This window comes from Talpa occidentalis, unplaced genomic scaffold (assembly GCF_014898055.3).
Source record: "Talpa occidentalis isolate TD23 unplaced genomic scaffold, MPIMG_talOcc4v2.1 talOcc4.17, whole genome shotgun sequence".
NCBI lineage: Eukaryota > Metazoa > Chordata > Mammalia > Eulipotyphla > Talpidae > Talpa > Talpa occidentalis.
In genome coordinates this window covers 17,714,760-17,742,159 of record NW_023601754.1, presented here as the reverse complement: position 1 = coordinate 17,742,159, position 27,400 = coordinate 17,714,760, and the positions used below count along the sequence as shown (strand labels likewise).

The 27,400-nt window shown below is 47.8% G+C and overlaps 2 protein-coding genes across 2 annotated transcripts in view; one reads left to right on the top strand and one right to left on the bottom strand.

The window, feature by feature from the left end:
• The window catches only part of BCO1 (beta-carotene oxygenase 1), a 68,709-nt gene extending 66,720 nt beyond the window's left edge, over window positions 1-1,989 (bottom strand). The window contains exon 1 of the mRNA XM_037516214.2: window positions 1,976-1,989. The gene's annotated coding sequence lies outside the window, so the exon portion shown is untranslated. The remainder of the gene's footprint in view (window positions 1-1,975) is intronic.
• LOC119249116 (polycystic kidney disease protein 1-like 2) overlaps window positions 1-27,400 on the top strand; it is an 85,446-nt gene that overhangs the window by 17,828 nt on the left and 40,218 nt on the right. The window contains exons 7-23 of the mRNA XM_037516217.1: window positions 1,590-1,997; window positions 2,750-2,827; window positions 4,879-4,928; window positions 6,644-6,761; window positions 8,118-8,325; window positions 9,827-9,947; window positions 10,603-10,744; window positions 11,796-11,972; window positions 13,786-13,931; window positions 14,585-14,779; window positions 15,148-15,279; window positions 16,605-16,787; window positions 18,393-18,517; window positions 19,444-19,567; window positions 20,182-20,313; window positions 24,166-24,388; window positions 24,865-25,058. Of these exons, the coding sequence (XP_037372114.1) occupies window positions 1,590-1,997; window positions 2,750-2,827; window positions 4,879-4,928; window positions 6,644-6,761; window positions 8,118-8,325; window positions 9,827-9,947; window positions 10,603-10,744; window positions 11,796-11,972; window positions 13,786-13,931; window positions 14,585-14,779; window positions 15,148-15,279; window positions 16,605-16,787; window positions 18,393-18,517; window positions 19,444-19,567; window positions 20,182-20,313; window positions 24,166-24,388; window positions 24,865-25,058 (2,756 nt within the window). The remainder of the gene's footprint in view (window positions 1-1,589; window positions 1,998-2,749; window positions 2,828-4,878; window positions 4,929-6,643; window positions 6,762-8,117; window positions 8,326-9,826; window positions 9,948-10,602; window positions 10,745-11,795; window positions 11,973-13,785; window positions 13,932-14,584; window positions 14,780-15,147; window positions 15,280-16,604; window positions 16,788-18,392; window positions 18,518-19,443; window positions 19,568-20,181; window positions 20,314-24,165; window positions 24,389-24,864; window positions 25,059-27,400) is intronic.

The following is a 27,400-nucleotide window of genomic DNA, read 5'->3' as shown; positions in this document are numbered from 1 at the left end:
AACTGTTTTGATTGGTCATCATGTCCATTCTGATTTGTCAAGATATCTATTCTGACTGATCACAACAACATTTCTCATTAGTCATAATGTCTGCTCTCACTGGTCACATTGTGCATTCTGATGGTCACTACATCCATTCTGACTGGTCACAATGTCCATTCTGATCTATCAGAACATCTGCTCTACTTGATGAGTGCCCTCAGTGTTTCAGTTGTTACATATCTCACCCATTCTCTCCATAGAGAGATGACACACATCCTCACTTAAGGCAGTATCTTCCCTTACAGCACAGGTTCAGTTTGAGATCTGGGCAGAGGCCTGTTGATGTAACCTGTGGAGTACAGCACTCCAGAGGTGAGGGCTGATTCAGGCCAACTTCACACCACCTGGAGTCTGACTCATAGCAGTGACTTAAGGGAGTTAGAACAGGCTTTAAACACCAGGCTTGGGCTCTTTTCTGCTCTTGCATGCTTGTTGGCTGAAGATGGCAGCTGCAGTGTGCATCTGAGGAAACTTAAAATAATCCTTCATTTATTTATTCCTTCTACAAATATAATTGGGTACCTATGCTTTGCCAAGTAAGGGGAGCAGCAGTAAATGTGAAAGTCAGGGTTGTTGCTCTCAAAGGAGATATAGCATCATCATTATCATCATCATCATCATCATCATCATCATCATCATCATCAAACAAGAAATATACCAGCCTGACTTCCATTGGAAAGAATCAATTTGGTAGTTTAAATCATATTTTTGAGTCAACCGAAATACTCAGCATCCACTTTGGACAGCCATCCCCAAATGTAAGGGAGCGCAGCCCATCTTATTGTGAGCAGATTGAGTTTCAGCAGGGGGAAGAAAGCAGCTACTTAAAACAAGAGGGAGGCTAATTCTCATCTATAGTAATCAGATGCCCTTAAGAGATGCACCCATTTCTTGGGGCCTCCTTGGTGGCACAAGGGGTTAAGTCTCAGCACTATGAAGCTATCAACAGCCATTGCAGCAGGAGTTCGATCCGCAGCCAGGGAGCTGACCCACATGGCGCAGCAGACCTCTCCTGTCTCACCTGCTGCTCCCCTCAGCAGTGTATTTCAGTCAATCAGCCTGTTCTGCTCCCCATTCAGTCTCTGGTGAATCCTCTCTCACACACAGACACACATACACCTGCACCTCTGGCTTACACCCCAGCTCTTGTATGCCTAAATAAATAAATAAATAATAAATCTATAAAAAAAAAGAGAGAGAGATGCACCCATTTCAGTCTTCTTCCCCCCAAGGATATTTCTATCAACAAAATGTTTTAACATTTATAATATAAACTTTTAAGTTTATGGTTAGGACATGCATCATACAAATAAACTGGAATATGCTGTATGCAGGTAAGCAGAGAGGACACCCCCTTCCAAGAACATTCATGAACCTTTTACTACTAATATCTGGGGGGTGGGGTATACTTTGGCATATGTCTTCATATCTGCATGCATATCCATGTCTGTATCAGGATTCACACCTCAGAGCTTGAGTCTGAACAATATCGGTATCATCAACAGTGGTTGTTACTGACATTCCTAAATGTGTCTTTCTCTATCTAGGAAAAGGGGTCGTGACTTACACTGTGTTGTTGAGAAACACAATCCTGGCTGAGTCTGCCACGCAGAGGGGCCCACTCCCCTACAACCTTACCTTGGACAGTGCAGCCCAGGAACAAATGGGCCCAGGGATGCATCACCTGGAGATCCGAGCCTCCAGCAACACCAGCATCGCTGCCCTATCCAGAAACATCACCGTCTGCCTTGTGGAGCCTCTGTCGGGGCTGCAAGCCTCCTGGGCCTCTGACCAGCTACAGCTGGGGCAGGACTTACTGGTTAACGTCTCAGTGGCTCAAGGCATCCCAGAGAGGCTGACCTTTGAGATGGTGGGACTCAATGTAACTTTCTCTTATGAGGAAGATAGTCTTGGGGGATCATTTGGCATTTACCACCTGGCAGTTCCTTTTGAAGGTAACTCGAAGTCAGTGGCTCCCCTTCCAAACCTCCCTCCTCTTCTTTTCTGGACTTGGCATCCAGGGTCCTGCCAGCCAGTATTTCAGTGTTTCTGGACACAAATATGGTTCATAGCATCCAGCCTGGGTCACAGAATAAGAGAGAAATAAGATCTGCCCTCTTAGAGTTTACAGGGGTTTCAACTTTGGGGACCAGATTATTCTTTGTGGTGAGGGTTGTACTTTACCCCGTGGGATTTTTAGCAGCCTCCCTGGCTTCAACTTGACCCCCCAAGTCATGACAACCAAAAATGTCTCCAAACACTGCCAAAATCCCCGCCCCCCTGCCCTCCACCACACACACACTGAGACCACTGGCAGGCAGCAGGATATCCAGATTTCTGATTATCCTTGGAACTTTGGCTCTAGTCTAGTCCTGCCTTACCCTATAGGCCACTCCTCCCCACTCTGAGTTTGGTGTGACCCCAGCACCCTCCCACCACACACACACACTCCCCCTGCCGATTCCTCCACAGTTTGACACTTGGTCCTGCATGTCTCCTAGACACTCTGAGGACATGAGCATGATTTCTACGTTCCTAGATCACTGCCTGATGCCTGACATAATGACATTATGCATTAAATGCTCTGAGGTTGAAGATCCTGGCACTGCCAGCAGGGGACTGGAGAAGCATGAGCTAGGAGCCTTATCTCTGTGCTGGTTGAATCAGGGATGACAGTGGCCACAAATCTCCACCCTCTGCATTGCAGGCTCCTTTCTGGTCACTGTGGTGGTGAGGAATGCCTTCTCCAACTTGAGTTTGGAAATTGGAAGCATCACTGTCACAGGTAAGAGGGTATATAATTTATGACCAGGTATATAGGGTGTGACAACTACTTGTAATCTAGTGAGGACCCTAAAACAGAGCTCTGAAAATGCATATTGTTCTATAGATGTTAAGAATTCTCTGGGTACTGTGAAGAACCAAATAATGTCTGTAGTCAGACATTCAACCATGGATACAGAACCCCAAAACATCCAAGTTTGTATTGGTTTAGGGTGCTTTATGCTGCAACCTAAGTAACTTTAAATTCAAGCCTTTACTATCTCATATATGCAGAAGTTAGGAGGTTAAGAAGTTTCAGGTCTGGCTTAGTGTTGCCATTATGGACCCAAGCACATTCTGTCATTCTGCTCTGCCAGCCTCAGAGCTTTTGCTATGTCATACTCTTGCATCTCATTCTATCAAATTGGCTGCTGCAGTTCCAGATATCACATCAAGTTGGCTGCCACAGTTCCAGATATCACATGCAGGATCACAGCATGATCCAGTGGCAGAAAAAGTCTCCCATGCACCTTTTTTTTTTTTTAATGAAAAATATTTCCCTCGAGTCCCTGGCTATCTTCCCCTCCAATATCATTTGGCCAGGGTAGGTTCTTGGGACTAGTAGTAGTAGTAGATGCCAGGAAAGTAGGTATCTGGCATTTTCAGTTCTGTGGGAGATGGTAGATTTTGGCCAGGACTCTTTGAGTAGCAAGGGATAGAAAAGCAGCTCAAGTTGAGAGGAAATGTTATCAACACAGAAAAGGAAAAGTCTAAGGCTTAGGCACATCTGGATCCAGCCATGCCGTCTTCAGAAATCTTTCTCCATGGCTTTGTTCTATGTTGGCTTCATTCTGACTCCTGCTTCCCAGGGAGCCTAAGATGGCACCAGTTTTTGATCCTTAACCTCAGAGGAGCACCACACCTTTTTTGGTATTTATAGCAAATACCTCCCTCTCACTGTTCCAAGTTCAGTTCATATTTCTTCTTGTTCTGGCTAATGAGACCCAAGGGAACCTGCACTTAGTCTGGATGGACCATGTCTATACATTCACCTTGGAACAGGATGTGGGGTCAGCTTCACCCAAGCCAAGGACTGAGTGTGGGGCAGGATGGTTCCTCAGGGAAAACATCACCTATAACTTCCAAAAGAAGGGGGGCCTAGATGCTTAGACAGGGGGAAAAGTCAGATGTTCACTCTATTGTGCATAGCCCTGCTTTTCCACGTAAAGAATTTGAAGTCCAGAGAGGTTAATTCACTTTGCAAATGTCACTCAGCTAACTCGTGGCAGAATTGATGGTAGCAACTACTCCTGTTGATTTCTTCATTTGGGGTTATTAGACTATCTTCCTTGTTAAGGTCAAGCTCTATATCTGACATCTTAGTTGTGTTTTATATAATTTAATACAGCTTTGAAGTTATAGTTGTGAGAATGAGAATTTACTGGGAGAGAAGTTTTTCAAGATCAGTACTAGCCAGATCTTAAAATATCCAAGCCACTGAGGTCTAGTGAATTACATGTATTTTAATCACTATGCATAGATTCGACATTAATCATATTCATATTTCAGTATCTTCAGCACATGCCAGTTGAGAGAACCTTCTTTTTTTAACATGACACATTGATCTTCTTTACAGACACACAGATGACAAAGCAGTAGTATATTCAAAACAGTATGCAGTCTTCTGGTTCCTTAAAAATGGGGGCTGCCTTCAGCTTTTTCATAAATGGGAAACCTAAGACTCAGAAAGAATAGCTAACTTGTGCAGGCTCACACAGCCAGTAAGAGGCCAATAAAAGGCACTGGTCACACACACCATGATGAGTTCGGACCAGCTCCTACAGTTAGAGCTGATCATATCTGGCTTTTTTTCTGCTGCATTCAAGGAGGTCGGCGTGGGAGTTGGCCTAGTAGTGAACATGGTTTTGCTTTTGACCCACTTCCTTATTTCCCTGAGTGTCTGCTATGTTCCCCTAACCCACTTCCACTGGAGGATACCCCATCTGACTCTGCCCTTTGGCAATCTCATAAGCAACAGTCAAAGTTTAATACCCATCCCCACTGTGTTCACAGCTCCTTCTGATCTCCAAGGACCATATGGAATAAATGCTGAGGGAAAAAATGTGAGTATTTTTTTAAAAACTTAACCTCACAAGAAAATGATATCTAAGTACTCTGTTTTAGTTTAGACATTTAGTTTGTGGTGTTAATAACTAGAACATTAGGAATCACCAAGGTTTCTTCCATTTGAAAAAATATGCAGAAGGTTGATGTCAAACAAAATACATTTTCTAACCACAACAGAATTATATTAAAAGTCAGTAACAGGGCATCTAGGATATGTAGATATCTTTTAGACATCATGAAAATTAAATAGCACACTTCTGAAAAAGTAAATGAGCAAAGAAAAATTCACAAGGCAAATTTTAAAATATTTTTAAGGATAATGACACTACAACCTATCCACATGTATGTTGGGGATGTAGCTAAAGCAATACTTTGAGGGAAAATTATAGTTGTTATATCAGAAAACAGGCCCAGGTTCTTGACTCCTGGCTGTTGACATTGCTCATGTATGCATTTATTTAGCAACAGACTAATTGTGGATGTACAATATTCAAGTCTTGGGACTATAAGAGATGTGGTCCTTTCTTTATGATGCTTAGTCAGTGAGACTAACAAACAAATTAGTATAAAATTAGCAATTGTGATAAAAGTCTAACAATAGGGTTCAGTGATAGCAACTGACCGGTGGTCTAGCAAATGTGATCAGACAAGGCTTCTTAAGAGGTGACATTTAAATGAGGAAATAAAGATAAGATGGTCAGCTAGGCTGGAAAGCAGAACAAGAACTTTGGGACTGCTCAGATGAGAAGGCCTGAGGCTAAAAGTGGCCTAAGATCTGTGTGGCGAGAGCCTGGTGTGGGAGGAGGAGGATGTAGGAAATTACAGAGATTAATAGAGGCTAGATCACGTAAGGCCTTAGGTGCCAAGGCAAGGAGGGTTGGATTTTATTCTTAGGCCATGGCAGGCCATTGGCGTGAAAGTAGATGGAGATAGGGGTGAGGGTTGAACTCTATCGTAGTAGCCTCCTGTTATTCCAGGCCACTCCTCTGGGTCTGATCTGTTTAGCAGGTCCTACCAAAATCAACTCCAAGAACCTATGGTATGCCTGCCCATTCCCCTTCCTAGAATCCACATGCTCTCGCCATTTTTGCCCAGCTAACCCTCACTCCTCCTTCATGACAGTTCTAGGGTCCTGTCTTCTTAAAGCTTGCCCTGAAACCTTGCTTCGTAGAGGTAACAGTTTAGCACCCTCCTCTGCTGCAGATATGAGAGGGAGAATGTCATTTGTTTCTCTCTTCAAATCCACAGCAACTCCAGAAGTCAGTTGCTATTAAACCTCGAAGTTCAGGGAGGCTTAGACACCTCTCAGTGGTCTGAGTGCCAATGACCCAGTCTGAGATCTGGCTGGACCCAAAGCCTATGTTCCTAACTTACTACCTCCCTCCTCCATGTTCTCACAGTTCCCTGAAGCCTCTCTACTGTAGCAGTTAACTCTGTTTTAATCACTAATGCCCTTGCCTGCATTCCCTGTTAAACGTAACAGCAAGGGCTGGGTCTCCATTGTTGTATCTCCAGCATCAATTCCAGGGGGGCGTCCAGAGATGCTGAACACATGGTAGACCCTAGCATGGAGCCCAAACTAGGGGAGCCAGGTAGATCGAACAGTTTGCTTCTATTCTATAACCTACACCTTGGCACAGAAAGCTCTGGAGTAGAGGAATGTATACAAGCCATGGAGGGGAGTCTCACCAGCCAGCTGTTTTTTCTACAGAAAGATAAAGGGCATGTGGAGCTGTACATGGAACCTGGTCCGTACGTGGATCCTTTCACAACAGTGACTTTGGGCTGGCCGGACAGTGACGAGGACCTGCGTTTCCAGTGGTCGTGTGGTAGGTGGCCTCAGAGCTCTGCATCTCTTCTATCTCACCAGGAAGTGACGGATGACAGTGGCCAACTTTGCTGTTCTTTTTAAATCTTCACATGGGCATTACTTATGCCTGATATTAGCTGCATAACATGGGGAGAAATGGTGGGTATTTGCAAACTAAGGTGAGGTGGCCACGAAGAGAGGAGATACGTAATCTATAGAGAGTTTAAGAACAGTAATGAAACTCTAAAAGACAGTCAGTTCTCCTGTCTTCAGTGGGTCCCTCCTTTCACCTCCAAGCCCTGGGTAAGCCCCTGGGAGGAGTCTTGAAGGGTGAAGTGATGAGGCATTTTATTGTAACAGACCAAGATGGCAGCACTAGTGAGTGCTCAGTTGTTTCTATTTTAGAAATGGTTGTCCTCCTTAGTCCAGGGATAGAGCTTAGCCACATGGGTATTCTTGTCAAAATAAAATGCATGTCTTTCATACTGTATCTCATTGCTTTTCTTTAAATGCACAAGATATTCCACATATTTGAATGTCACAGTATCTTCTCCATTTTGATTTTCATAATACAAGTATTCCTTATCATCTGAAAGTAGAATGCTCCTATTTTGTATAAATTGATAGGTTTTGGGGGGTCTATGGATTGTATTTCCACTCATTTATATGGGGATTTTTTTGAACATTCCTATATAATAGAATAAGAGAGTCAAAGATCATACAAAATTGGAAGACTTTTGAGTTTAATTGGTAAATGTTCAGGTTACCCTTCGGAATATTAGTTCTCATTACCTAGATTAATAGGGTATACAAATACAGAGTTTAGGAGAGTAAGTTGATGACCTCACTCTTGACATGTCCCATGAACAGCTATCATGTTGGGTGTTGTGGGGGAGCAAGGAGATTGACAGGTAAACAATCAGTCAAAGGTTCAGAATATGGAGACTTAAATGAGTTGGAACCATAAAGCTGGAGATAACCCCAGGTTCCCCAGGGCTCCCCATAGGAACACATAGCTGTGGATGATTGCTTCCACATGGAGTGAGAATGACACCAAGGACCAGAGTTGCTATAGACTTTCTCCAGGGTGGGGCTACATGTTCTCCTGGCCCCTCTCTTGCCATAGGCCTGCCTGCTCACCTGTGCTAGCAATGAGTACAAAGCAGCGACATGTCCTGCAGGTATATTCAGAGACTGGATGAAACAGGTCATTTTCCAGAAGCATTCACCTGAGGCACCATTCCTGCACATCGGCAAGAGAAATTATATTTGGAGTTGATTTTCTTGTCCATCACCTTTTCTTTGAAACACCCTGAACCTGAAGATAGCCCCATGGGTTTGTAAATAGACACCCATGTTTGCCCATTTCTCCCAGGACGCTGCTGGGTTCAGTGGGGTAACTGTGTTGAGAGGAAGCTGATCCACACAGACCAGAGGGAGCTGGTGGTTCCGCCATCCTGCCTGCCCCCACCTGGCTCCGCCGTGACCCTGCGCCTGGCCATCGGGAGAGGCCAGGAGCCGGATAAGCAGAAGGAGCAGTGCCTCTATGTGTCTGCACCTCTGGAACTCAAGCCTCAAGTCAGGTGGGGGCATGAGAGCAAATTTCTCTGAGGTTGTCATTCGTTTGTCTTTCAGTCAACATTTACTGACAGCCAGCTTGAGCTGGCGCTGACTTAGTGGTGGGAAAAGCCAGATCCAGACTCGGTTCCCTATAGTTACTGCCTGGGTCAGAAGTGATTTGCACAGACATAGAGGGTGTGATTCTGTGACTGCTTTCCCAGTTCAAGGTCAGGGAAGGCTTCTCTCAGGAGAGAGATAGAAAAGGAAGAGGAATTGACTTGGCCAGGAAAATGGGGATTGGAGAAGGAACAAAACGGCCAAAGGAGGAAACATAGAATACTCTGGATGTGAAAGAGGCTGGCATGGCTAGAGCATGGAGGAAGAGAGGGGCAGGAAGAAGCTGAAAGAGTAGGCAAGGGCTGGCTCAGCATGGTTTTGCACATCAGGTTTAAAATATGACTTTGGATTTCATCCTAAGAGTTCTGGAAAGCCATCTCAGCATGAAACAGGCCTGGGGCATGAGCACATCTTGCTTCAAGATGCTCTGATAGCAGGTGGAGAGCAGACTGGAGGGGGCATGAGAAGCCCAAAGAGATTATTTAGGCTTTTCCAGGAATCAAGGCAGGAGCTCAAGGTCTTGCTCTACGAGCCAGGTGCCTGCAGGAAGCAGATGGTTCACTCAAAGTAGGAATACATGAGGGTTGGGTAAAGGGTCTATTTAAAATGTGGACAGGTAAAAATGGAGCTTCCATATGATCCAGCAATTCCACTCCTAGGTATCTACCCAAAGGACACAAAAACATTAATTTAAAAGGACACCCGCACCCCTATGTTTATTGCAGCACTATTTACAATAGGTAAGCTATGGAAACAACCCAAATGCCCAAAAATAGATGACTGGATCAAGAAGATGTGGTACATACACACAATGGAATATTACTCAGCAATCAAGAAAGATAAATTCATGCTATTCTCAGCACATGGATGGAGCTGAAAGGGATCATGCTTAGTGAAAAAAGTTAGAAAGAAAAAGAAAAATACCAGATGGTTTCACTTATAGGAAGAATGTAGAAAAGCCAAATAAGAGATCAGGGAAAAAATGTAATTATAATAAAGTAAAAATCAAAATCAACAGGCAACTGTAAACCAGAGACATTCTGCGGAGGCGGGGTTGGGGGAAGGGAGTCACTCTGCTCTTACCCCCTCACTTTGCAGGTGAGGAAACTGAGGCTCTGAGATCAAGGTGACCATTTTGAAGTGGCAGGGACAGGATTCTAGTACCTGGGGCCTCCTGTGCTTTGCATATTATGATCCTATGCAGTGAATGAAGTGGGAATCCAGCCCATTACAAATCACCCCATCTTCATCACCTGGGATGGTTATGGGGGTAGGGGGTAGGAGGGAAAGGGCTTGCTTTTATTCCATCTTTTATTTCCCACCTTCTCAAAGGACTTGAGAAGAACAGGGCAAACAACCAGGCAGGTGGCCACCATGCCTAGTGACATTCGACTGTCTCCTTTGCAGCTGTGAGAAGAACTGCAGGCCAGTGAATGCTAGTGGCAATGTCATGCTCAGGGTCACCATGGCGGATGATTTCCCAGGAGCCATGTTCACCTGGTACTTAGATGTCACCCCATCGGAGAAGGTGAGGACACTGGCAACCATTCAAAATGGAATTGTCCCCCCACCACACCCCTTGATTGACCAGAATCATGCCAAATTCCAGTACTGGGCCAGGGGGAGAGAGAGAAAGAGAGAGAGAGAGAGAGAGAGAGAGTGTGTGTGTGTGTGTGTGTGGTCTCCCCAAGGAAATCCAGGGAGCCAGTCAGGACAGAGATGGAATGCAGCAGATGCTGTTGGTGCCCTAGCTGAGTCCCTCTTGCCAGGCCCCTGTACTCATCCCCAGTTGCTTTGGAGTAGAGTGGCCATGGGCTAGTACCTGATAGGGGATCAGGCTGAGGCTGGAGGCATTCAGGAACTACTGCTTTGCATAGTTCTATCCTCCACTCTACTCCACACACCCATGCCACCCCCACCACCTGTACTCCCAGAGAATCTCCCTCAATACCAGGCTTGCACAGGAACCCCTGGCTCAGAGTCTACTTACAGGGAACAGCACAGGACAAATGTCCTTAACAAGGCTGGGAGCGGTTATTTGGGCTGAGCTGGGGAAGCAAGTGGTACCTGCCATCCATCCATTGGACACAGAGCAGAAAGGCCTCCTTGGGGTTAGAAGCCATCGTGTTGTTGAGGTCCAGGCCAGCTACAGACTCAGGGAATCTGGGCCTGTTCTCTTTCAGGCTGAAAGCCTGCCGGCGATCTGCAGACTTCCAGGACTCTGGCCCCATTCTTTAACCCTCCTTCAGAGGGACACATCCACGCTGCTGCTGAACAGCTCCTTCCTGCAGACTTGGGGCGAGGCCATCCGGATCCGAGTCACAGGTATGAAGTCTCCCTTTGATCAGGGATGCTGCCTGCCTTGGAAAGAGAACCAACTAGAACCCAGAAGCCAGAATTATGGGCCATCGGTGTAGGGTGGGGACCACACTGGGCTCTGGTATTCATCCCTCCATTTTCCAGCTGGGTGGCTTGAGGCAAGGGACCGAACCTCTCTGGATCTGTGTCCGTACATATTAACTGTACGGACATATTAACTGTATAACATATTACATATCAAAACTCCCACCTCCGAATTACACCATGCAGACGGATGAGATCACAGCATGGTACAAGCAAATCAACCTGAGGTTGTGCCAGCTGCCCTTCTCATGAAAAAACAGCCCAATGTGGCAAGAAATGTAGATTCTAAAAGAGACCCTAAAATGGGGTGATTAATCCTTTTGAGATGGTTACCTTCGATTCAGTGTTTCTCAGAGCAGCCCATAGACCACCCAGCAGGGTAAAATGCATACCCCTGGGCCCACCTCAAACCTTCTGAATTAAGTCTAAGTCAGACATTAGTTTTAGTTGCTGAAAATTCTCTTTAGACCCCACTCTTCCACATTCTTTTTTGAAAAGCCAGATGATGATACCAGGTGACGTATAGGAAGGAATGTGGCTTTCGGTGGGATCTGTCTAGATCTGGCTGGGACATTTCCATGGTCATCTTGAGCGAGTCATTGTCTCCCTCCTCCCTGAGTTCAGTGAGGAATGTGGTCTTCTTTGCCTCATTTTACAGATGAGGAACTGACTCTCACAAAATCCAAGGTCACATGGCTAGTAAATGGCAGAACTGGGACTCAAGTCCAGGTCTCTCTGATTCTGTTCCTCTCTCTGTACAATTTTTAAGTGAGGCCTTGGGAAGGCCCGCATCAGAGGCCGCTGTTGGATATGCAGATTTCTGTGCGCTGCCCAGAATCTCCAGAGGCTGAGGCTCTGGATCGGGACAGGGGTCAGGGAGCTGAGTGTTTAACAAGCTGGGGTAATCCTAAGGCATGGTGGAGTTACTGTGACCCATACAGTCCCCTAACTATCCTCTGTCTTCACTCCCCAGCAGTGACCAGGCATGCCTATGGGGAGGACACCTATGTCATCAGCTCTCTGCCTCCCCCCGAGGTGCCCACCTGCACCATTGTCCCAGAGGTGGGCACCATTCTGACAAGCTTTGCCATCTTCTGCAATGGCTCCACCTCCCTGGGCCCCCTGCAGCACTGCTTCTGTCTGGAATCAGGTACCACCCAGGACTCTGTGCTCTCTTCAGCTCCAGGGCTCTTCTGCTCTAAGAATAGGGCCCTATCTCTCTGGGGGCTGCAGAGAGTATACTCCACATGTGAGAGGTGTGAAGGATGAAGACACCCCTCTCTCATTTCAAACCTCAGCCACCACCCCAGGTACACTGACCTAGCCACACACCTCAGAGGGAGGAGAAACAGGTTCCCTCCGTATCTTTTCTACTATTACAGAGGTCAAAATGATCTCTGTTCTGAAATGAGGGACATGAGAGGCCTGAATGGCTGAGAAAGCCCACAGGTATGGCCATGTGGGCACAGCCAGGACCCCACACCCCAGCCCACTCTCAGGGGAGCCATGAGCCCTTCGAAGTCTGCAGCTACCCAGTAGAGAAGGGTCTCATTCACAGACTTATCGATGCTCTTGCTGACCACTTAGCAGGAGGCAGCTGGGAATAGGGGTGTCACAGAACACACTGAGCTGAATGGTAACATTTCTGGTGGGACTGGGCTTCAGACCCCAATCCCACTGTGCAACACTCTGCAGCCTGCATCACCTCAACAGCTCACACCCCAGGATGGCAACAGGGCATCAGCAGGAGACACAGGGTGATGGCCCACACAGCATGTGCTCTCCCGGTTTGGGAATGACTGGCCTCTAGAGGACTCATTTGACTCCTGGGCTATTCCCAGTGGACTCTGGCATTTGACAACCCTCGCAAGAGCTCTGAGAATGTTCAAGTCAGATGGAAACTTTCCTCCAAACACAGTCACCAGAAGAATGGCTGGAGGGCTCCCTACTATCCAAACCACAATGACATAAATGAAATGCCTCGATGAGGGAAAGGTGGGTGCAAGCTATCCTGAGACCCCAGGGAGGGTGGATTCATCCATGGATCTGACTGGACCTGAGCTTGGAGGAAAAACCTCAAGGAATGGAAGTAGATTTCACTTCAAACCTGCATCCCCCTAAATGCAAAGGCCAGGCTAGTGCTCCAATCCCGACTGGTGAGGCCCCTGTCCTTCCTCTGTCCATCCACCTCACACAGGTGAGTAAAGAGGCAGGGAAGTGTGATCACCTGAAAATAAGCCATTAACTGTCACCCCATGCTTCATGATTATTGGCACATGACAAGGTGACCAGTGATTCCAATGAAGGGCGTCCCCTTTAGGGACAGAAAGGACACTCGTGGATACATTTTTATAACAGATGTGTATGTGAATGTCAGATTCTGTTCTAGGTGCTAGATATGCAGCAGTGAACAAAATAGGGGTGCTGCCTTTGTGCCCCCATGGTGAACAAAGGGCTGTGTATACAAAGCATGGTTGGGACAGGCCACACCGCACAGCCGGTATAATTACCTGTGCGTGTTCACACGATCATCACAAGTGATGCTTGACTCCACAGCTAGAGGTGGCAACAGACAACAGGAGGCGCTGCTGTGGAGATGGCAAGGCCGTCGTATGGACAGTGACCTTTGAGCTTGGATAGGCTTGGAGCTAATCTTGACTATCTCCTCTTCTCGCTCCTCCTCCTTTCTTTTTGTAGTTAGGTTTTCCATCTTGATTTAAAAAAAAAAGAAAAAAACCACAAATGAGAGATTTTTGGAGACATTTTCTTAGATTTTAGTAATATTAGTCCAAAGTCACAGCACCCTGAGATTATCTGGAGAGGAGAGTAGATTGGTAAATATGACTGTCTTCATGCTGAAAATATTGAGTCCCTGAGTGTCTGACACGCCTTCATGACATGTGGCTCTTTATCTCTCCCTGGTTGGGGTGCTGCCCCCTGAATTGTTCAATTTCTACTTCTAGGTTCCTGTCTGCACTGTGGCCCTGAACCTGACCTCCTGTCAGTTTATCTGCCACTGGGAAAAGAAAACAATGACTTTGTGCTGACAGTGGTCATTTTCGTCTCCAATGGAGTGGGTGACACACGGCAGATCCATGCAGCGGTGAAGGTAGGGGGTGGCCACTGTTGTTTCTTTACTGAGAAAACCTGACCCACCTGAACCTCACCGAGAGGGTGGCTGGTAAACAGAGAGATGAGGGCATGACCACATGAGCTGATACATTCGTTTCATCAACAAATATTTACAGAGCTTCTCCTGTGTGCCAGGCCCTGGAGATGCAGCAGTGGTCTTCCCCTCTGTAGATTTTATGATGTGTAGTAAGAATGGGGGTAGGGTTGTAGTGGGGTTGTAGTGGGGTGTGGGGTGGAGGCTTGTGGGGTTGGAGCAGAAGGACCCAGGAATGTGCTAGACGACCACTTCATCAAGTCACCTTCAGAGCCCACAGAAAGAAGGACCAAGATCAGCCAACAGAGCTCCAGGCAGAGGCAGGACAAAATCCTAGTAAATGTAAGGATCAGAAGCCAAGTGGAGTGGGGAGGGATGGAAAGACTGACCAGGAGGGAAGTGAGGGGTGAAACAATGACTTGCTTGGGCCTTGCCTGGTACAAGGGAGTCCCAGCTGCCCTCAAAGCCCCAGAAAGTACCCAGAGCCCCCACGTCATGTCTGCTCTGGTTTTCCACATGAAGATCCCTGGCTTCACACCCCAGGCACTTGAACAAGTGCTAGGGCTTGCAGCCTCCCCAGGAATGCTTCCCCTCAGGTGGGACTTGGAGACGCCCGTGTTGAGGATGTGGCATTCCAGGCCGCAGTGTCTGAAAAAATCACTGTTGCTCTGCAAGATGAGCAGGGTCCTGAGAGACTCTTCCAGCTAGTCAGGTCCGTGTCCTCCATGCTGGACCAGGAGCGCCAGGGGCAAGGCTCTGGGCAGTCGCCAGGAATGGACGCCAGACAGAAGGTACTCCAGATGGGCTCTTTTATCCCTCTGCTGGGTGCCCTGGGGTCTGCATGCAACCAGGTTGGAAGTGGGGTTCATGATTCTGTATATTCAAGGCAATCAGAGCCATTAAACTCAATTTCCAAAGTGATTTTGCATGTGAGGTGACATAGTCACCGATTCCAGGGTCTAGGATGTGCACATCTTTGGGAGGTTACACCCTGGGCACAAGATGCCTACCAAGAACCCTATGGGGAAAACAGAGGTCTATGGGTTTTGGAAAGCCACAGATGAACCCAATCTTGCTCTGACCCCACGATTTTCTGAAACCACTTTATCAAGTCACTGGAATTACATTCCCTCTCTCCTCTTCCTCCCTCTGTGTCAAGGTCAGAGAACGCATGCTGGTATCACTATCTTCAATCACTGCCACCCTGGGGGACATGCAGAGGGTGCACGGGCTGGCCAAGGTATTGAGAGAGGTGACCCACCACAGTGAGGAACTCTCGCCCTTGGCCCAGGTGAGTAGTTCACCTACTCAGTCAGGCAGAAGGTCCCTAAATGTTGGGGCCACAAAGTCTTCAGCCATCTTATTTCCAAGGTTCTGCCTGGGTGGCTCTAAGGTGGCTCTAAGGAGCCCCACAGTCCCAACTGGTGAGCACTTTGAGTCAGTAACTGCCTAACTAATCACTGGTTCATGTGCATGTCCAGATGCTGAGGCCCACTGACCATTTCCCCTACTTCAGCCTGATATCCAGCTGCCAACTCCTGCCTTTCTTTGTTGGGAGCCTTCTCTGACCTCCACTCCCACCCTGAGCCCACTCTGCCTGCCCACATTGAAGACTGGACTTATCAAGAGATTGATGCAGCACTGAATGACTATTGGAGCCAGGGTGCAGATACCCCGGCTCTCTCCACTTTGTGGATAACTGCAAAGCAGGACCAAGCCCTAGTAATAGGCTGATCACACCTACTGTATCACACCTCCTGCTCTTCCTGGTCTCACGTCCTATGTGTTTCCAGGGATCACCTCCAGATGCCTCAGGGCATGCTTCTCCGAGAACTCAAAATACCAGATTTCCAAGGCAGCCAAGGTTTGAAAAAGAATCCCTAAGACAGTAAAAAGGGATCTACCCTGGCTCTGCCCTCCCACTATGTCAGGAAGTTGTGCCCCTCAAATTACCCAGCCTGAAGCCAGTAAAGGTGACCTTTAATTCTGGAGCCATAATACTGTGATCATCACACTTCCCTTTTACACACCCATTTGCTCATCCATTCATTCTATGTGCAGGCATCTATACATGCACCTATTTCCATCCATTCCTCCCCCCTTCCATTCATTTATGACTGCATTAATATACTCATTCATTCAACAAAAACCTCCTGAACGTCTAGCAACTTGAGAATTCAGCAGCAAACTGTGCAGACATAGCTGTACTCATAGCACTTTCAACAGCCAGACATTAAAGAAATAATTTCACAAATACATACATAACAAGACTATATAAAGTGCTATGCCCATCCACCCATCCACCATCCATCCATCCATCCATCCGTTCAGTCAATGTTTCCTAAATGCCTACTATGTGCTGGTTGTGCAAAGCACTCTGGGAAGGATTCAGAGATGGATTAGGCTACTCTTTTGAAGGAACTTACCACATTGTAGGGCTGGAGGACCTAGTTTCAAGTCAGCAGTACAGGCAGCTCGTGTAATAGGCGTGGCCCAGATCTTCCTTGTCGGTGTCCACAATTCACTCCTCTCCACTGCAGCCCTTGAGTGGCACAGGGGATGGCCTATCCCAGGGAGCATTCATGCTGTCTTTTCTTCTCCTTTGGGTGAACCCAGTGGGAGGCCAGCTGGGTGTTGCAGCATGCCAGTGAGGCCCTGTTGGCAGCGAGTGCCAAGGCCCATCCTGAGGACCAGAGGCGCAAGGTGGCCACGAGGGACCTGTTTCAGGCTGTGGGCAGCGTGTTGGAAGCTTCCCTGAGGAACAAACCAGAAGAGACTGAGGAGGCCAGTGATACCCAAGTAGGTGTCCCAGACCAGACGCAGACCTCTACACCCATGGTGTGCCCGGCTCCCACCAGCATCTCTACATGACTCTCCCCCTTGCAGATGAAGAAACTGAGGCACAGAGGTTAAAGTCCTTTCAAGGGAGCTGGGAGAAAGGTTGCAGAATACAGCTTCCAGGACTAGTTAGTGGACTGAATGCAGGCTCCAGAATGGGGCAGGCTGAGTCTAAACCCTGCTCCATTGCTATAAGCCTTGTGACTTGGGCAAGTGACAAAACTCCCTTAGCTTTACTTCATCTAAAAATTGAGGGATTCTGCCTCATCCTGCATAAGCTACCAGTTGGAGAGCTCACATTTCCTTCTTGCAAGTTTGGATTGAAATCCTCATTTACTTAGCCAAGAACATGAAATATTCTTAGAAGAAAGGCAGCCCCAGAGTAAGAACAGATACAGCCCAGCTACATCTGGTACTTAAGGGGCCCGACCTCCCAGGACCGCATCACAAGTTGCCTCAAAGCCCATTTCTGGCTGCTTCATGGTCTTTATCACATGGGGCCATCACCTCTATTCAGGAAGAACTGAGACACACGTTCAGGGACGCACACACTTACCTACAGATACTCAAACACATCTGCAAATTCACACACACCCATCAACACACATTCAATCACACCCACTTAGAGACACTCACACATACCCTAAGTGCACAGCCTCCCACACTCACAGAGATGCACATTTATACATGTCATCACACTCAACCACACATACACTTACAAACACACAGACTGTCACCTATAGTTGCAGTCACATGCGAAATGACATTCACACATCCATGTTCCAACATTTCTACTTACCCTGAAACCCACACTCACACCCACACACATATTCACCAACTCACACACATACTCACACTGACACCTACACACTCAAGCACACTCACACAGTTACCTTCAAAGACATAGTCTCACATGCACACACGCTCCCTGGGCCCTGATAGGAACTCTGTGCAAATACCCAGCCCTTCCTGGGCCTCATGCCAGCCTTGACTTCAGTGAGGCTGTCTTTTCACCCAGGAGTTGGGTAAGGTGGGGGGTAGCTTGAGCCCAGGTGACCCCGTGATATGACTTGGCCTGTGGTTTTCCATTTTGCCATGGGTAAGACTGGGCCATGAGTGGATGTCGGGGAGAAATGCAGTGGCAGGAGAGACCCACTGTCATGGCCCAGCACATGGAGCCACATGCTTTGCTGCCTCATCGCTTCTTGCTGACTCACCTGGCTCTTCCCTTGTCAGTGTACGACCTCCATAGGTCACCAACTCTGTCTGTGCCTTTGTTTCCCCTTCTGCCAAAGAAAGACAGTAAAGGCACTGGCCTCAGAGTTGCCTGAAGAGGAAACGGGCTAGCATGGGCCTCGGGCTGGAATCTTTGTAAGCGCTCACTCTTTGTTTCCTACAGCACCTGGCACTAACTAAACAGTGTTCCTTCACCATCCCTTCTTATTCCTCTGCCCTCTCTGGGTTCCTGTTGGGTCCCTGCGGAATGTCCCAGACTAACCTGATGACAGTACCCAGAGGCGGCCACGGAGACAGGTCCATAGCAGTATCTCCTGCTTCCTTTTCCAGATGGCACCTGTGCCCCAGCTGCTCGGAGCTGTTGAGCGGCTGCAGGCTGCCCTCCTGCTGGGGAGGCTACCCGGGGGCCCTCCAGTCACGTTGACTGCCCCCTCCATCGTGGTGTACACAAACAGGTAACCAGTGGCACTGTGGCTCCCCAAGAAAGTTCAGCCCCTGACCTGGCTCCTCCTGCACCCACATGTCAAGACCTGTGACAGCAGAGAGCAGGAGGCCAGCCTGGGAGGGGTGATCGGGGCACAACCAAGAGAAGGAAGGGCTTCTCATGGAGAGAGCCATTGTGGGGTTGGACAGCAGAGGCAGGGGAGCGCTGAGTGCCAGTCCCAGAGTTAAAGCTACCAGGAGTCCTGAGAAGTCCAGGCTGTGCAGTGCAGGCCCCGAGATGGCTGAAGGAAGCGCAGGACACTTTCAATTCACCTGGTGTGTCTGGCCAAGCCAGGGCTCCTCAGTGCCTCATGAGCACCTGTGTCCCATGGACCCCCTCAGTACTAGAGGGGCCCTTCAATCTCCATTCCTCCAACACACAAGCCAGGGCTGGACGACACTGCCAGCACTGCTAGGACTCCCTGAACCTAGAACCCATCCTTGGCTCCTTGTGCAGAGGAAGCCCTCTTGGGTCCCAAGGGAAGTTTCCCAAAGCAACACCTCAGTCAGAGCTGGGATCTGAAACCACATCCCCTGTCTACACAGACATCACAAGGCCAAAGGCCAAAGCAGATGGGGCTGGGAGCCCATGACCTCAGATTTAAGTAGGCAAGGGAGATGAGCCTGCGGAAATGCCCGCATTGAAGCTCACTGCTCCTTCCATTGTGTGCCAGGCACTAAGCCAAGCTGGCAAAAGCCCTGTCCTCAGGGAGCCTGCCATTGGTATAGGACACAGTGGCTGCTTTCCAGCCTCCTCTGAGGCAAACACACAGAGCCACCGGTAGCCACCCACAGTGACGGGAACAGGGGGCTCCCTGCAGGTTGAGAGGCACGCAGGTCTGCCTCTGACACTGACTTTTTCCTGTCTCCCACCGCTGCGGTTCTCACCTGGGGCCAGAATCCAGCCCCGGAGTTGGTGGAGCTCCTCCATACACGTTGCTGCTGTCAACTCTGCCACCTTCACCCTGCCTGCCGCCTCCTCCCTGGGCTTTGAGGATGCTCAGGATCCTGTGGACATAAGGGTAATAGTAGTAATGAAGCTGTAGGACCAGCCCTTCAAGTTTGCAGAGCTTGCTGACATGTGGGACTCAGCCACATTGAGTAGGTCTTGTCAATGACATGACATCATTATGCCCATGGACAGATGAGCGTCGATGACTTATCCAAGCCACAAGTAAGGTGGCAGAGCTGGGATTCACACCAGGCCTCTGACTCCCCAGTCCCTCCTCTTTGCACTATACTGTGGAACTCCTCCTGCAGCCTTGGTTGCGTGAGTCATTGAAAATAAAGCTCTTCAGCCTTTGCTGCACCACCAGGAAAAGGCCAACTTGGGGATCTTTTCTGTTTCCCAGTTAGGCGCATCTGACTCTCTGGTCCTTGAGCCCCAACACAAACAAATAAACATTTTTCTCTTAAAGACTTGTTGGTTTTGTGGGAAGAATGGATCAGAGTGTCTGATAGTCCAGTAACTGCTCAGCTGTGACAAACCCAGTTTTCTGAGGCCACATCCCCAATGGGCAGACACATGCTAGTCAGCAGCTATAGTTCAAAGAGGGCCCCATTCACCTTTCAGGGCAAGTGCTCCGGTTCACAGCCCTCAAGAAGCTGTGCCAGCACTTCTTATTTTTGGTTTCAGATGATGAGCTTCCCAAAGAGCCCTTTCCCAGCCCAAAATCACTTTGACGTCAGTGGAACCATTGGTGCCCTCTGTCTGACCAGCCCTAGTGGACAGCGTGTCCCTGTGAAGAACATGTTGGAGAATGTTGAGGTACGTGTTACTAGCTGCCACTGGCGAGATGGCTTCTGAATTTCTTCTTCAACTTGGTTGGTTCCAGAAGTTGATCAGTTATGAAAACATGTATGAGAGAGGAGAATCATTAAAAATGATTCTCACCCTACCTTAAATATTGTATTTTATTTCCCCCGTCATAAGAATATTCGATGAAACATATATATATATGTGTATATATATATATTTTACATCATTTTTCATTTTTGTACAATGTATGCTTTCTCCTCTCAGGTGTAGTCCCTGTGGAATTCCTACCACCAGTTCACCCATGTCCCATCACTGTAGTTCCCTGTGTTCTTCCCACCCCTGTTTTGATCCTTCTTCCTCCCCCTCCCCTACAGAATATCTCTGATTTATAGTTGCCTGTTGATTTTCATTTTTAATTTATTATAATTAGTTTTTTCCCCTGATATCTTGTTTATTTCCTCTACATCCCTCCTATAAGTGAAACCATCTGGTATTTTTCTTTTTCCTTCTGACTTATTTCACTGTGCATAAGCCCTTCCAGTCCCATCCATGTTGCTGCAAAAAGCATGAGTTTACCTTTTTTGATAGCTAAGTAATATTCCATGGTGTATATGTACCATATCTTCTTGATCCAGTCATCTATTTTTGGGCATTTGGGTTGTTTCCATAGCTTAGCTATTGTAAAAAGTGCTGCAATGAACAAGGGGTGCAGGTATCCTTTTGAATTAATGTGTTTGTGTTCTTTGGGTAGATATCTAGGGGTGGAATTGCTGGATCGTGTGGAAGCTCCATTTTTTAGTAGTTTGAGGAACCTCCATATAGTTTACCATAGTGGTTGGACCAGTTTGCATTCCCACCAGCAGTGTAGTAGAACATCTTTTAAATTAAAAGTCATACTGGACCTCCCTAGTGGCACTGGTGTTAAAGTCTCAGCGCTATCAAGTTATCACCAGCCAATTTGGCCTGAGTTCAATCCCCAGCCAGGGAGATAACCCACATGGTGCAGCAGACCTCTCCTGTCTCGCCTGCTGCTCCCCTCAGCAGTGTATTTCAGTAGATCTGCCTGTTTGCTCCCCACTCTGTCTCTGGTGAATCTTCTCACCCCTGGCACCTCTGGCCTACATCCCAGCTCTTGTATGCATAAATAAATCTTTAAAAAAATTAAAGTAAAAAAAAAAATTAAAGACATACCTCTTTCCCATAATCCCCCACCACAGTCCCTTGGGTCCCCTCCTCTGGTAGCCTCAGTTCTGCAATCTGATTGCTAGGGTTTGTTTTTGTATGTTCCTTTGCTTTGTTTTCACTCATATTCTGCATATGAGTGAAATGATCCAGTATTTGTCTTTCTTCTTCTGACTATGTCTCTTAGCATAATTCCCTCTCATTCCATCCATATTTTTGCAAATGGCCAGATTTCATCTTTTTATGAGCAGTATTCCATTAAGTATATAGACTCCATTTTCTTTATCCACTCATCTGTCCTTGGGCACTTAAGCTATTTTATAAATAGTGCTGCAATGAAAATCATATTTTAACTTAAGATTCTAAATGCACATCATTGCTAATCTGTGGGTGTACAACTTAAAAGTTCCTTTGTGTCTGTTGCCTGGAGTCTTAATTATCTTCACTACATGAGTTTTCACCAAAGTACAGCCTCTAAAATGTCCAGCTAGATTTTTCTTTAAAGTTAAGCAAAACCATAAGCACTCCCATGGTGCAATGTAAGTGAGATTCTTTTCAAATTTTAATGACTTTTTTCTACCATTCTCATCGATGACTAATTCAATAACAATTTTTAAAAACTCACCTGCTTCTCAAAGCACTCAAGTTTTTATGCAAATCATTCTTATCACATTGTCACTTTCTATCACTCTGAAATAGTATTAAAGTGGACCTTCAGAATCACAGTGGACAGAAGCAGGTTTGGGGTCAAATGCAGCTGCCTGTTGGTGAGCCTATAACTTGGAGGAAAGGAAAGAGCTGCCAGGGTTACTAGGGGAAATATGGCAAGGGTTGGGTTTTCTGGAAGCAGGCAGAGAAAGAAGGTTCAGTGTGAGGTATACACTAGAGTTCAATATCTGAGTCGAGTGAAGACAGGGCCGGGCAGAAGGAGAAGTCACACAGAGCCTCAATCTGCAGCAAAGTTTAGCCATCAGGTTTTTAGTAACTGCATGTGTTTATTTTCTGTTATTTATGACGTTTTGATATTTTTAAAATCTTGCTGGCTGGGGAGAGGTTGTGGCTCCAGGGTAGGCCAATTCTTAGAGATAGCAAAGAGTTCAAACAGGGCACATGATTCACGTGCAGACCAACCAACCCCCAGTGCAGCCCCCCCAACCCACTCCTATATCTTACTCTCATGCACCATGCTTCTATTTCCCTGCCCTAAAACCATCCAGGGTTCCCGGCCACTAGAGACCACCCCTAGAGTCAGAAGCCCACTGGAATTATTCAAACTGACCAAACCTAAACTGTTTACTTGGCCCTGCCTTGCCTTGCCTCTGGAAATCCCAATATAAAGGTTCTGGCCTGGCTTTCTACTGTACCTGCTTCTGCTTCCTGACCAGGTACTTCTCCTGACACCCTGCATAGAGGGTGGCCCCTTCCTCACAGGAACTGTCAGTCACAACCTCTTTCACAGTACTGATCTCCTCGTGCCATCACTCAGTCACTTCTATAACTTAAACTTGCATAGTACACATGAGACCAAGTGGCCCACTGCAGGCCAATGTGCCTGGGCCTTTCATCTCTCTGCTTGCTCAGGAAGGCAGGAGCCCCAGGAAGGCTGTGCCCTCTAGGGAGGCAAGAAAGACCCTGAAGGAGCTGAGATCTAAGAGCTCATCACATCCTGTGACTGACAGCAGGTTGTCCCTAGAGGGGGAGTTGGGTGACAGAGTCCGACATCTTTTCTTGAAGGTCAGGAGCATTAAGTAAACAGTGTATGATGGGCATCAATCAAGATGTTTTTAAAAAGGGAAGGAGACATCAGCTAATCTGTGAGTGCTGCTGTGTATCCAGTCCTGGGTCAAGCTTTTTGTACATGGTAACATCTTTCCTACTCTCTATGGGTCTGCATTCCATTGATGACAAGGAAACAGAGGCTCAGAGTGGTTTGTTAATTGTCACACAGTCCCAGAGCTCATATGGGGCAGAATCAAGGTCCACACTGACATCTCTCTGCCTCTATGGCCTGTGCCCTCACTTACACTTACTGACCGCCACTACCATCAATGCCATGTAGCATGACACAGCACTTTGGTATATCTGTCTGTGCAGATGCACCCTTAAGCCAGGGTGCACTGCTTGATGAACATGTTAGGCTGACTAATGGTCCACAAAAGTGACCATGTACTCATCCAGGTCACCTGTCAGGGCAAATGTGATTTGCCAGTGTGATTAAGTTAAGGCTCTTGAGATGGGGAGAAATCCTGGATGATCTGGGCAGACTCCTGTCATCACAAGGTCCCCAAACAAGCAGGCAGAGGGGGAACTGAGTACAGAGGGGAGAAGGCAGTATGATGACAGAAGCAAGAAATAGGGGTGATGTGAGGAAGGGGCCATGACTAAGCCAGGCAGGCAGCATCCTGGGAAAGGCAAGAAAGTGGATTCTCCCTGGAACCTCCAGAAAGAGTCAGCCCTGTCATCATTAGCTCTCTGGGGCTGATTTTGTACTTCTGACCTCCAGGACTGTAAGACAACTGATATGTGTTGTAAGCCGCCAGGACTGCCAGCATTTGTCACAGCAGCCCGAGAATACCCACGTCATTCTGGGGCCAGCTCCAGGTGCTACCCAGCTCCACACAGCAGCCCTGATACCGGCATTCTCATCCGAGCACACCTGTGGTTTGTCTCTGGTGACAGATCCTCCTGCCTCGGCTTTCAGAAGGGCACAGTGAACCAGCTGTGTTGAACCTGACCCGACCCGAAGCTTTGTGGGTGAACCTGACATCCACAGGGGCAGCTTTGGGGATCCATCTGCACTGGAGACCAGATGTCCCTCTCGTGCTTAGCCTGGGCTTTGGCTACCACCCCAATGAGTCCAGCTTTGACGCCAAAGTTCGCCTTCCACCAACAGCTGATCCAGGTAGCTCTGTCACCAGGCCAGTTTCTTGAGTGGATTTAGGGTGGGGTGGGGAAGGGAGCTTAAAATTTCAGAATCAGAAGCTTTAGGGCTTATTTTTGTTGTTGTTGCTTAGCAACATTAGATGAGCATTTATTATATGCCCTGAAGAAGCTTGGAGAACTGACCTTATGGCAATCCCCATGAAAACTCTGGGGTTGGGAAGTATTGAAACTTCTACTTTCCAGACAAGACCAGAGGGGTTAAGCAACTGGTCCAAAGTCACACAGCACACAGCCAAGAAGGGAAAGTAAGAATTTGAGTCCTCATGGGTCTGACCTGGCAGCATGCTCTGCACACGGACCTGGGATGTCTCCTCTTCTAGGTTCCTGGTCTCAGGGGAGAAAGTACTTGTAAGACATGGGGGAGGCCATCAGGGTCCTATGATGTTATCTCCAGTCTCACTGAAGCATCAGGCAAACACAGGTCCCTTCCTGCAGAATGGTCATCCACATGGATCCTGAGCCTAGAGGACCTGCAGTTTGGAGAAGGTGTCTACTATCTGACTGTGGTCCCGGAGTCTGATTTGGAGCTGAACGGCAGCAGAGATCTCACAGTTGGCATCACCACCTTCCTGTCCCATTGCGTGTTCTGGGATGAAATCCAGGGGACTTGGAACAACTCTGGGTGCCAGGTGAGGAGAGTGAAGGAAAGAACAACATGGTTTTGTGTATCCAGCTCACTTAGAGCCCCCTTTCAGTGACTCTGGGGTGTCCTCCATGGGCCTTTGCACATGCACATCCTTGCACCTGAATGCCCTTCCGCCCAGTCTAGTTAACTCCTTCAGATCCTACCACAAGCATCACTTCCTCGAGAAAAATCTTCTCAACACCTGGGGGAAGCCAGACCTCCTACTCTAAGCTCTCAGAGCACACTGGCCTGACTCCTTGTGACCCTAGGCAGAGGGCTGGGCTTCTATTTACTTAAGTGCATGTAGCTGGGGGCCCCTCAACACAGGAGCAGTGTGCCCTGCTCACCAATGGAACAAATGACCATTGAGCAAATGCACGAGTAACCGGAAGCCCTGTGACTTTGGGCGGGTGAGGCACCAGGGTGTCATTTCCAAGGAAATGAACTCACAGCTAGTCCTTTATTCTGTACCAGGTGCTGTGTTCCTTGCTCTTCCGAGCTTCTGAGTAGAGTTATGGGTTTTCATTGATAAACCACCAGTACACACATACACCAATGTGGGACGTACAGAGGTCATGTGTAGAAGTGTGTCATAGATCAAATATTAGTCTAGTACTGTGTGATTGACATTCATTATTGATAGAGAGGCAAGGCTAAGCTAAAGATGTAGGTACAGCCATACACAGGGTTATATTCTGAAGATGCTTCGTGGGGTGATTTCATTGCTATGTGACTTCATCGAGTGTAATCACATAAACCTAGGTAGTACAGCCCACCACACACCTGGGCTTTATGTGACAGCCTGGGGGGACCAGCTGTGTACATGTGGTCTGACATTGACCGAAATGTGAACCAGAGATGCCTGACTGGACATAGATACACAAGGTCACTGAGGAAACTTAAGTAATGGGACCATCAAGTTTGGACAGAATCTCACCACTGAATTCTCTACACGGCTAACAAAAGCTCTAAATCCATGAACTGCAGACATTATCAGGGTAAAGGCAAAATTGTTATGGGGTGTGGTGTGGTCTGAAAATCTGTACTCTAACTTATGTATTCTCTCGAAGGATACTAAAGGTGCAACTACTGTTGTGAGGGGTTCCTCAGATCCATTTCCAATGCTCAAAGGGGTCTGGTGCTAGAAAGGTGGGGAAGCCACTGCCTTCTGGATCTTTGTGACGACCCCAAAAGATGAGGGTGTTAGGTGTACCTCACCTGGCCCTGAGTTCTCAGCACTGAGGTGACCTTGTAACTGGTACCTGCTTGGGTTTCTTCTCTGAAACTAACCTCACCCCTTCTAGGGGTGCCAGGTGTCCACATAAGCCTCACAGCTGCATGCCAGATGTTGACTAGGACTGGGAAACAGTGAGACGAGCAACAGGGCAAATGCAGAACTGAACCCCATGTGAAATCTGTCGATAAACAGCTGGCGCCATGCCTGGGGGTGGGATGGAGGTGTGTCAGCCTTTCACTGGGTGACTCATTAAAGGAGGCAGAGAGGGAGACAAGCGTCACCTGTTGGGGCTGCAGGGCTTCTTCCTCCCAGGCAGGCAATGGTTAGAAAAGTCTCTCCGGCCAGCGTGCACTGCTCCTCCCACTTCTTCACCTCCCTTGGACCCTGGAATGGAAAGGTGGAGTGGATAATGGGTTGGATCAAATCTTTCTCCACCCAAAGGCCCTGGGGTGATTGGAAGCTGGTCCAAAGCTTTCCCGAAGGCCTGCCCCTAATGCAGGGGATGAATGAAGAGCGCCTATGGGATCCCTATCCTGGTAGTTTCCTGTCTCCTCCCTTCTCCAACCTCACTGCCCAAGTGTTCAAGTTCCAGCCACCCCCACATCCCCAATAACCATGTCTTGCCACTCTCTTGCCCGGTGTGGTGGGGGTATACCAGGGGCCAGTTCTCCATGGCAGCAGGATCCTGAGGTATCAGGCTATGCAAGCCCTGCAAGTACAGAATTCTGGACCCAGATCTCCAAATCACAGGTCCAGAATTGGGGATCCCAGGGCTGAGACTTTGTCTAATAAGGCAAGTAAGGCACCTAGAGCACAAAATTCAAGGAGACTCATTCTCAGGGTCACGCAGGGCCTTGGCATAGTCTTGCCTTGGTAGTAGGTGCCATGGTGGGCACATCTCCTTAGCCCCCTCACTCCAGACCTTGTGCAGAGGGGCACAACCTGAAGAAGGCCAGAGTGGGCCCTCCAAAACAGGAGCCAAGGACAGGGGTGCCAGATGCCCAGATCTAAGAGGGTAATTTTTTTTAAATTTTATTTAATTTTATATTTTTTTACATCATTTTTCTTTTTTGCACAATGTATGCATTTTCATCTTGGTTATATTCCCC